This window comes from Ranitomeya variabilis, chromosome 5 (genome assembly GCF_051348905.1).
Source record: "Ranitomeya variabilis isolate aRanVar5 chromosome 5, aRanVar5.hap1, whole genome shotgun sequence".
Taxonomy (NCBI): Eukaryota; Metazoa; Chordata; class Amphibia; order Anura; family Dendrobatidae; genus Ranitomeya; species Ranitomeya variabilis.
In genome coordinates this window covers 74,878,383-74,889,290 of record NC_135236.1, presented here as the reverse complement: position 1 = coordinate 74,889,290, position 10,908 = coordinate 74,878,383, and the positions used below count along the sequence as shown (strand labels likewise).

Genomic DNA, 10,908 nt, shown 5'->3' with positions numbered 1-10,908 from the left:
CTTCTGGCTTTCGGCCTATAGTATCAGATATTAAACTGCATTTGGCCTTCAACTTTGGTTATGGCCTACTAACGGTGTCTGCCGCTCCCAGGTGTTTGTCCTCAACTGTATAAAGCTGAGCTTCAACCTTCTGGCTCTCATTAAGTGCTGTTTTTTAAAAAATTGGTGGTTAGGGCCTACTAACGGTGTCTGCCCCTCCCTGGTGTTCTCCTCAACTGTATAAAGCTGAGCTTCAACCTTCTGGCTTTCGGCCTATAGTATCAGATATTAAACTGCATTTGGCCTTCAACTTTGGTTACGGCCTACTAACGGTGTCTGCCGCTCCCAGGTGTTTGTTCTCAACTGTATAAAGCTGAGCTTCAACCTTCTGGCTCTCATTAAGTGCTGTTTTTTTTAAAAATTGGTGGTTAGGGCGTACTAACGGTGTCTGCCCCTCCCTGGTGTTTGTCCTCAACTGTATAAAGCTGAGCTTCAGTCTTTAGGCTTTTGGCCTATAGTAGCAGATATTAAACTGCATTTGGCCTACTAGTGTGGTTGGGCCCTTAAAACAGTGTCTGCTGCTCCTGGGTTTGCTACTCCACTGAACAAAGCAACGCCGCCTGTTTAGTCCTGTTACCAATTTTGAACTGCATTTAGCCTACTTTATTCTTTGGCCCTATATCTGTGTTTCCTCCTCATCCTGCCCATTGCCCAGCCACTGCTAGATGAGTCTGCTGGTACATTGACCTAGACCACTACATTCCTCTTGCACTCTACACAGCCAGAATCTGACCCTGCTGAAAGTAAGGTTCCCCTTCCCGCATGTTATACCACCTTACACAGGGACAAAGAGGAAGGTGCAGATGAAAGCGCAGGTTCCTTCATCAGGTGGGGGGGCATACTCGTTGGCGACGTCACTGGCACAGGGCCCCTCAGATTACGCAAAAGTGTCGCTGCTGGTGGGAGGCGCCCCCGTCGTGCAAACACACCTCTGTACTTTGAGGGGCCCTGTGCCAGTGCCAATGCCAACGAGTGGGCCCCCCCTGCTTGCTTAGGATCACAGCACTTGCAAACTTGCCATACTTACCTCTCACTGCTCCACCGCCGTGACGTAGTCCACGTTTCCTGGGCCCACTAAAACCTTGAACCAGCCCTACCCCCCACAACTTTTGCCAAATGACCCCCAATTTCCAATGCCCAACTATTATTATAAAGTTAATTAAGATTGACAAGCTTCAGAAACAAGAATGGATGTTTTTGGCATTAAAATGGGCACTGTAGGTGTTTTCCTGGCCTCCACTCACTGCCGACTATGCTTCCCCATTGACTTGCATTGGGTTTCGTGTTTCGGTCGATCCCCGACTTTTAGCGATAATCGGCCGACTGCACTCGACTCGACTCTGGACAAAGTCGGGTTTCACAAAACCCGACTCGATCTTAAAAAAATGAAAGTCGCTCAACCCTAGTAGTGAATGTTTGCATAGATCTTAGCGTATAGAGTGGTGCTGCATTACTGGGTTGTGTATTCCAGCAGTTTCTGGGATCTGCCTCATCTATTGGATGATAGACCAACATTTTGCTTCCGACTTCACTCAAAATGTAATTGATTGGGTAATGAAAAATCAGAAGAAAGCTCCGCATGGTTTGCAGGTCGTTTTCTCACAGATTTCCATTCTACCTGTAAGGCCGGAGACACACTGGTGCGAGATACGGCCGAGTCTCGCTGGTTAAAAGCAAGCAGTGGCACCGGCCCTCCGGAGCGGAGCGTGCAGCTGCATAGCAATACATGGAGCCGCACGCTCCGCTCCGGAGTGCCGGTGCCACACCGACTCGGCCGTATCTCGCACCAGTGTGTCTCCGGCCTAAATGTTACTCTTGGCCATCAAGCAGCCAATGCCACCCTGCTTGTACCTGCCCCATCTATTGTCCTACCACAATTATACTTCCTGCTATGTACATCAGAGTATGCTGATGCTTAATAGAAAAAAATGGAAAAACAAGTAGGAAGAATATCAATATATTTGAATGCAATTTATTTAATATATAATGCACAAAACAGAAATCATTTAAGCTTCCTTATGACAGGACATTACACAGCCTAAAACCTCAATATCTCAAGGCCGGCCTCTGTTTCTTCCTGTTATTGGGTGATGTATCTTCAAGATTTTCCAATCTTAGTTAGAAGCTGAGAAGAGAGAAATATGTCAGTAAATATGGAAATAAATTGATAATATATATGGCATAACAGTGTCTGGAGGAGGGGAGGACTGAGTGGTCTGCGGTAACGAGCGGGGGTCAGGCAGCAGAGACCCCACATATGCACCTGGATCTCATATACTGACCTTGATGGATAGACATCTGTAAAGCTGTTCTGGGAATGAAGATCACACAGTCTAGGACCTTCATCTCCAGGTCCGGCTCTCATTCCACATTTCTGAGTTATAATCCAATCTGCCTTTAGATTCTTCCTAGATTTTATAATTAGAACCTATAGAGAAATAAAAGGTAATTAATTTTAGCCGGACATCGGTGGTTCGAACCCCCCACCCCAGTTCAGCTGTAGGGCCGGGCGTCTGAGAAAGTCTTAGTTATTGCTGCCATACGACTTGAATGAGCTGTAAATTGCATCCTGGTATACAGATAGTTCAGTGCCTCGCTCTGGGTGTTTATGACCCGTGATGCTACGTAGCACTGAGAAACCTTGTAACCAGTTGTCCATGGTCTTTGCTACCAGTGGTTTACATTCAAACGGCCTGAGAATCTACGTTCCTTGTCCACCGACGTCTGATCGGTGCACACAAGGGGCCAGATGTCTACAGAACCATTTTTCCTAATCTTTTATTTGATATTATCCCTCTAGCTCGCGGTGGCTCCAGTGCCATGTCTCCGATGCCTGTAGTTACATGGGCTGCAGATGGCTTTGTGTTTTTGGCAGCTTGTCAGTGGTATACAGCATGGACCATGAGGCCAGTGATCTGCAGCCATTGTATACAGAAGAATCCGGCAGGGAATGCCACACCAAAACTGCCAGGAGCTAGAAAGATGAGTATTTAGAAGTTAACTACTAAGGCCGTCCGGACAAAATGTGCTAATAACCTGGAGGCCAGGTTCTGTAAAAGTAATGATAAAATAAATCATACTCACCTGCTGTCCCTCACCCAGATCCATCGCAGGTCGCCCTGTGTTCTGCACCAGCACCACCTTTCCACCAGACACACAACTGCTGCAGCTTGTGATGCATACAGTACAAGTCACCCGACCGCTGCCGCCTATCACAAGCTGCATCATCAGACCGCTGCTGCCTATCACAAGCAGCATCATCAGACCGCTGCTGCCTATCACAAGCTGCATCATCAGACCGCTGCCGCCTATCACAAGCAGCATCATCAGACCGCTGCTGCCTATCACAATCTGCATCATCAGACCGCTGCTGCCTATCACAAGCTGCATCATCAGACCGCTGCCGCCTATCACAAGCTGCATCATCAGACCGCTGCCGCCTATCACAAGCTGCATCATCAGACCGCTGCCGCCTATCACAACCTGCAGTGGTCTAGTGCCTGGTAGAGTGGGGACAACATTGGTGCTGGCGCAGACCACAGATCAATCAGTGTTGGATCCAGAAGAGTGACTGCAGGCGAGTATGATTTATTTTATTACCTGTACATAATCTAGCCCGCACTAGAACCTTTTGCCCAGACAATCTCTGTACTGCACATGTATTATTTCTGGTGCGCAGAGCTTTTATTATTTTGGACAACAGCTTTAAAGGGAACCTGACGACTAATACCCACGATCCACGGGCAGCACGTTATCGGGCACCGTCTGTATGATCCCAGCCAGGTGTGTCTGACTCTGAAACGCTGCGGCATTTCTTAGAAAATGACACTTTATTAGCAGTCGGGGACGGAGCTGTGCTGGTGACTAGTCGGACAGTGGGGTCCATGGTGGCTTTTCTCCACCCGTTCCCATGACTGACAGGTCTCTGGCTGAGAACTCGTATAGGCAGACACTTATCGATCACTGCAGTTGGCGGCACGTGTCAGACTAGTTTACAGCGCGGCTCCGTTCTCAGATGCTAATAACGTATGTTTCTCTGTAATGCCGCAGTTTCAGAGTCAGACGTACCTGGCTGGGATCATACAGCCGGTGCCTAATACATGCGGCCCACAGTTTGGGCAGCAGGTATCAGGTTCACTTTTGAAATATTTATTCCCTGTATGCTCACATATGGCACTTCAGCCCCTAATGACGCTGAAATTCCACATATAACTATATATGAATACATGTATGTACTAAACACATGTGCATCACATACACATATGTGCACAAATACGTAGACATGTCACATATAGAAACATATGACACATACACACATTACACATGCACGTACCTTCTCTGCAGATGATTGCACATGATGCATGCTGCCCTGGACAGAAGTGGGGTCCTTACTTGCAGGCTTCTTCTTCCAGCAGCTTGTACTTCTATCTCCTGTTTCTGGTGCAGCCTCCCATCCTTCGGGGCTGGACTGCAGAGCTGTCCTGCTGTAATTGCAGGGCAGGAGGAGAGCGGAGAACTAATATACCCAGCAGTGGCTATGTTACAAGCAGCCGCTCTGCTGAGCCCGGAGCTGGTGGGCCGAGCCTCCTCTCATCTGCACTAACAGAGCAGACACTGAGGCTTCCTCTGCGCGGCCTGACATAGTGCAGCCAGAGGTGCAGAGGTGGACCCTTCTCCGGACTCGGGGCTCACTGAATCCTTTAGTGGCTCTGATCAAACCCGATCATTTTAATCTCTATCCTAAGGATGCCACTACTGTTGAAATTGTGGTGGGGGCATGGAGGGGTCCGATGTTGGGTCACACCAGGCCTCCTTGTCCCAGGGGCTCCATAGCAGCGTGGGCTGCTCCTTCGGACGATACACGCCTGGCCCCATATGTCCGTGGAGTCACAATCTGGACTGGATACATGTAGACATCCGTGCGCTGATATTGAGCTTGAGATGAGTCTATGCCGTCCCATCTCAAGGTTTGGCTCGGATTTTCTGTAAGGAGATGATGTTTCCTTCAGATGGTCTCGTCTATGCCGTCCCATCTGAAGGTTTGGCTCGGATTTTCTGTAAGGAGATGATGTTTCCTTCAGGTGGTCTCTCAAGATGATCCAATCTTCCTTTAGGCTCATCTTTGATTTTATAGTTAGAACCTATAAAGAAATAACGGGGCATGTTAGATATATAAATCTCCATAGTCACTGACTTACAAATGGCTCTGATGGAGGGGAGGATGCAGTGGTTGTCATCAGAAGGGGCAGGAGGGAATATATATATATATATACAGTATATTATCATACAGTATACATTTGTGGGAGGATGAAGCGTTGTACCTGGGTCTGTTATACTGACCTGGAAATTCTCATACAGCAGGATACCTTCAATGCAAGAGCAGATGAACATCAGCAAATCCAAGATTGCCATTATGATATTGATTTCCTGAAAAAAAGAGGGAAGAATACATGTGACTCATTTTTGTTCTTCCCCAGTGAGCTCTGCACCGGTTGGTAGAACATACATACCTCTATACAGGAATCGCTGGAACGTTTGATGATTTTGACAATTTTCAATACCATCACTGAAAGGAGGACATATATAGGAAAATAACGTGACACTGATATAATGGGTGATCTAATAGATACATTTTGATTACAACTGCCCTGAAGACTGTGGAAGTGGTAATGTAGCGACATAGAGGAGGAATGCTGGCACTAACACCTCCGAGTATATAGATTATAGAATAAACCCGGCAGCAACTGTAAACCTCCGCTGATCCTCACCCCAATGGCCACCTGTAAACTGTTGCCCTGGCTCAGGATGTAGATTCGTTTGAATACTATGATGGGCAGGGGAATGTCCAACACCCACACCACCATTAACTATCATGGGCTACCAGCTACTCTAAGCCTAAAACCGACCAGACGTTAGGGATTAAGTTGCTGCATAACATACCACTCCAACTAATGGGGGCACCATTATAGCGTAAGGACCTACAAGGGGCACTGTTATTTGTGGAGGCATTTGTTGAGATGTTATTGGAGATTCCTTTTTAATTCTAGAATATAAGATAGTGATTTGTAAAGGATACTGCTCATGGTGGCTAAAAGCAGGAGCAAAGCCACAATCTTCTTAGTGAGAAGAACACATTTTCCATGCGTGGAATCCATATCTGGCGGCTCTGTGAAGATCGCATAGACTACTGCACATAATAATGCAGCAATGGTGATGTAGTCATTCACAATGGAGTCCTAGAGGAAAGCAGAGAATGTGACGGATGAGATATGTAAGAGTGCAAATATTCACCCCCTCCAATTATAATGTGTCACCCAATGGTGGCCATCTGAGGGCTCGCACCCCTACACCCCAAGCTCCAGACTAATTCTATATTACAAACCGGTAAAAATGTGGTTATTATTTTTTCCACACAGGACAACCAGCCGACTGCCAGCAGAATCTTTTGTACGATGTCTTCAGTTGTTGTTCTCTGTGCCGTTCTGATCTGAATCAGTCTGTACAACACGTACATGATAGCGGCACCTGAAATACAAAATCAGAAGGTTAATTGACTGCTCACACAATAATAACATTCTATACATTCTATTAATACTATACCATGTACAGAGGTTGTAACGCTGTACAACTAGGCAGATCTTGAGAAAGTTGGGTGACAACCTGTTAAAGCTGCAATATGGGTTTCAACTTTCCCAGAGACAGATAAAACTAAGGAATGGTAATAAATAATTATTAATAACCTCCAGATATACGGCACTTACCTAGTAGCTCTGAGACTATGGCCACTATCTTCATCCCTGTTGACTCTGGGAAAATTGCTCCAGTATCTCTGAGGAGAAATAAAATCCATACAGAACATGAGTGGAGCTCCGAGCAGGTGACCAGAGCTCCCAGTAACACAAGTTTAGACACTTCTTACATGTTATGGTAATAGGCTTCTTGAATCAATATAAGAAATAGTTCTTTATAGTAAGAGGAGCCAAAATCCAGAATGCTGACCACATGAGGAAATAATAGAAAACTATATGTGTGTACCTTGTAACTATGGGTATTGTGAATATTATTGATTATTATTCCTAAGTTATTGTAGAGATATTTATTCCCAGATGGTGTCTAAGATCTCTTACCTGATGCTGATATACGGAGTCTCATAATGATTTTCATTGATGTTTATTATGTAGATGGTAATTACACCAATGATATTCCATGCTGCCCAGACGCATGGCAGAACCGCCAGGCCAGGGCTCAGCATTTTGGGGAGAGGGAAGCGGGAACGGGGTAAGGGTTTTGAATCGCTTTTGCTCAGTAAAGCAGGTGAACCTTCGTCTAGCAAGAATGCAGAGAAAGTGATCAGTCTGCCAATTCTCTGCGTTCTAATAGGCTCCCCTTCTATGATGTCATAGATCTGATGAATCATCAGTGATGATGTCATAGTGGTGCAAGCGCTGTAAGGTTTACCAGGACCGTGTATGTATCCATCACATATATACCGTATATATATACACAACCCACGGCATGAATGAATACATCCCATTTAAAAAGTAAGATCTCAATCAATATCTCACCGGATACAAGAATAATTTCCCAAAGATTGACAAGACTGAGATCCATAGAACATTTTTAACCCATAACATGAAAGTAAGATTAATAATAGAACTTTCATTACAAAACCTTCAGTTTTACTCAACTTAGTTGATGCAAAAATAAGTACACCCCACATCAATAACTACAACATCTAGTATTTTGTATGACATCTTTGATTTTTAAGGACAACCAGGTTCCACTGTATTTTTGTAAATGCCCGGTGCCTGCAGTGAAGCCTGGTGCCGGCTGTGTACTCATGTGGGGCGGGATGAACACTGCTGGTTTCGGGGAACTACATTTCATTAACCCCTTCCCGACATTTGACGTACTATCCCGTCGAGGTGGGGTGGGCCCGTATGACCGCCGACGGGATAGTACGTCATCACCGATCAGCGGCGCTCACGGGGGGAGCGCGGCCGATCGCGGCCGGGTGTCAGCTGCATATCGCAGCTGACATCCGGCACTATGTGCCAGGAGCGGTCACGGACCGCCCCCGGCACATTAACCCCCGGCACACCGCGATCAAACATGATCGCAGTGTACCGGCGGTATAGGGAAGCATCGCGCAGGGAGGGGGCTCCCTGCGGGCTTCCCTGAGACCCCCGGAGCAACGCGATGTGATCGCGTTGCTGCGAGGGTCTCCTACCTCCTTCCTGGCTGCAGGTCCCGGATCCAAGATGGCCGCGGCATCCGGGTCCTGCAGGGAAGGAGGTGGCTTACCGAGTGTCTGCTCAGAGCAGACACTTGGTAAGCCTGCAGCCCTGCACAGCAGATCGTCGATCTGGCAGAGTGCTGTGCACACTGCCAGATCAATGATCTGTGATGTCCCCCCCTGGGACAAAGTAAAAAAGTTAAAAAAAATTTTTTCCACATGTGTAAAAAAAAAAAAAAAAAAAATCCTAAATAAATAATAATAAAAAAATATATATTATTCCCATAAATACATTTCTTTATCTAAATAAAAAAAACAAAACAATAAAAGTACACATATTTAGTATCGCCGCGTCCGTAACGACCCAACCTATAAAACTGCCCCACTAGTTAACCCCTTCAGTAAACACCGTAAGAAAAAAAAAAAAAAAACGAGGCAAAAAACAACGCTTTATTACCATACCGCCGAACAAAAAGTGGAATAACACGCGATCAAAAAGACTGATATAAATATCCATGGTACCGCTGAAAACGTCATCTTGTCCCGCAAAAAACAAGCCGCCATACAACATTATCAGCAAAAAAATAAAAAAGTTATAGTCCTGAGAATAAAGCGATACGAAAATAATTATTTTTTCTATATTTTAGTTTTTATCGTATAAAAGCGCCAAAACATAAAAAAATGATATAAATGAGATATCGCTGTAATCGTACTGACCCGACGAATAAAACTGCTTTATCAATTTTACCAAACGCGGAACGGTATAAACGCCTCCCCCAAAAGAAATTCATGAATAGCTGGTTTTTGGTCATTCTGCCTCACAAAAATCGGAATAAAAAGCGATCAAAAACGGTCACGTGTCCGAAAATGTTACCAATAAAAACGTCAACTCGTCCCGCAAAAAACAAGACCTCACATGACTCTGTGGAGCAAAATGTGGAAAAATTATAGGTCTCAAAATGTGGAGACGCAAAAACTTTTTTGCTATAAAAAGCGTCGCTGGTTTCACACTTGCGTTTTTGTCTGCAGCGTTTTTTGCACAAAAAACGCATGCATTTTTTCCCTATATTTAACATTGAAAACGCATGCGGTTTTTTTGTACGCGTTTGGTCGCGTTTTCAAACGCATGCGTTTTTTTTCTGCATGCGTTCATTTTCAGAAATACAACCTGCAGTATTTTCTTGCGTTTTTAAGCACATGCGTTTGTTTGCGTTAAAAACGCATGCATTTAAACACACTGAAAAGCCACCCACCACCATCAAGGTGATAAAGGGATCCAAACCCTAACCCTAACTCTACCCCTAACCTCACCCCTAACCGTTTAATGAACATTTTCTGACAGTCATAGTGCCACGTATTTCAGTGCCACGTATTTCAGTGCCACGTATTTCAGTGCCACGTATTTCAGTGCCACGTATTTCAGTGCCACGTGTTTCAGTGCCACGTATTTCAGTGCCACGTATCACATATTTCAGTGCCACGTATCACGTATTTCAGTGCCACGTATCACGTATTTCAGTGCCACATATTTTAGTACCACGTATTTCAGTGCCACGTATTTCAGTGCCACGTATTTCAGTGCCACGTATTTCAGTGCCACGTATTTCAGTGCCACGTATTTCAGTGCCACGTATTTCAGTGCCACGTATTTCAGTGCCACGTATCACGTATTTCAGTGCCACGTGTTTCAGTGCCACGTATTTAAGTGCCACGTATCACGTATTTCAGTGCCACGTATTTCAGTGCCACGTATTTCAGTGCCACGTGCCACGTATTTCAGTGCCACGTATTTCAGTGCCACGTATTTCAGTGCCACGTATTTCAGTGCCACGTATTTCAGTGCCACGTATCAGTGCCACGTATCAGTGCCACGTATCACATATTTCAGTGCCACGTATTTCAGTGCCACGTATTTCAGTGCCACGTATTTCAGTGCCACGTATTTCAGTGCCACGTATTTCAGTGCCACGTATTTCAGTGCCACGTATTTCAGTGCCACGTATTTCAGTGCCACGTATTTCAGTGCCACGTATTTCAGTGCCACGTATCACGTATTTCAGTGCCACGTGTTTCAGTGCCACGTATTTAAGTGCCACGTATCACGTATTTCAGTGCCACGTATTTCAGTGCCACGTATTTCAGTGCCACGTATTTCAGTGCCACGTATTTCAGTGCCACGTATTTCAGTCACGTTTAGGGTTAGGGTTAGGGGTAGGGTTAGGGTTAGGGTTAGGGCTAGGGTTGGAGGTAAAGTTAGGGTTGGGGCTAAAGTTAGGGTTGGGGCTAAAGTTAGGGTTAGGGTTTGGATTACATTTACGTTTGGATTAGGGTTGGGATTAGAATTATGGGTGTGTCAGGGCTAGGGGTGTGGTTAGGGTTACCGTTGGGATTAGGGTTAGGGGTGTGTTTGGGTTAGGGTTTCAGGTAGAATTGGGGAGTTTCCACTGTCCAGGCACATCAGGGGCTCTACAAGCGCGACATGGCGTCCAATCTCAATTCCAGCCAATTCTGTGTTGAAAAAGTAAAACAGTGCTCCTTCCCTTCCGAGCTCTCCCGTGCGCCCAAAAAGGGGTTTACCCCAACATATGTGTTATCAGCGTACTCGGGACAAATTGAACAACAACTTCTGGGGT

At 45.6% G+C, this 10,908-nt stretch overlaps 1 protein-coding gene across 1 annotated transcript; it reads right to left on the bottom strand.

Moving 5' to 3' along the window:
- Positions 1-2,028: 2,028 nt before the first annotated feature.
- Positions 2,029-7,561, bottom strand: LOC143773315 (uncharacterized). Its single transcript, XM_077260794.1, has 9 exons — positions 7,167-7,561; positions 6,801-6,868; positions 6,422-6,564; positions 6,116-6,275; positions 5,550-5,605; positions 5,380-5,466; positions 4,373-5,180; positions 2,322-2,467; positions 2,029-2,164 (listed from the first exon to the last, which is right to left on the bottom strand). Exons 1-7 carry the CDS (start codon positions 7,469-7,471, stop codon positions 4,740-4,742), a joined length of 1,260 nt encoding a protein of 419 aa, XP_077116909.1. The 5' UTR covers positions 7,472-7,561; the 3' UTR covers positions 2,029-2,164; positions 2,322-2,467; positions 4,373-4,739.
- Positions 7,562-10,908: the final 3,347 nt, after the last annotated feature.

What these genes read in the sequence shown, in the direction of transcription:
- LOC143773315 (XM_077260794.1), bottom strand. Translation starts at nt 7,471, where the DNA reads ATGACATCATCACTGATGATTCATCAGATCTATGACATCATAGAAGGG. An exon ending in TAATAACCACATTTTTACCG is followed by an intron (nt 6,276 to 6,421) that starts GTTTGTAATATA and finishes GCTTTCCTCTAG; the next exon opens with GACTCCATTGTGAATGACTA. An exon ending in CCAGCGATTCCTGTATAGAG is followed by an intron (nt 5,467 to 5,549) that starts GTATGTATGTTC and finishes TCTTTTTTTCAG; the next exon opens with GAAATCAATATCATAATGGC.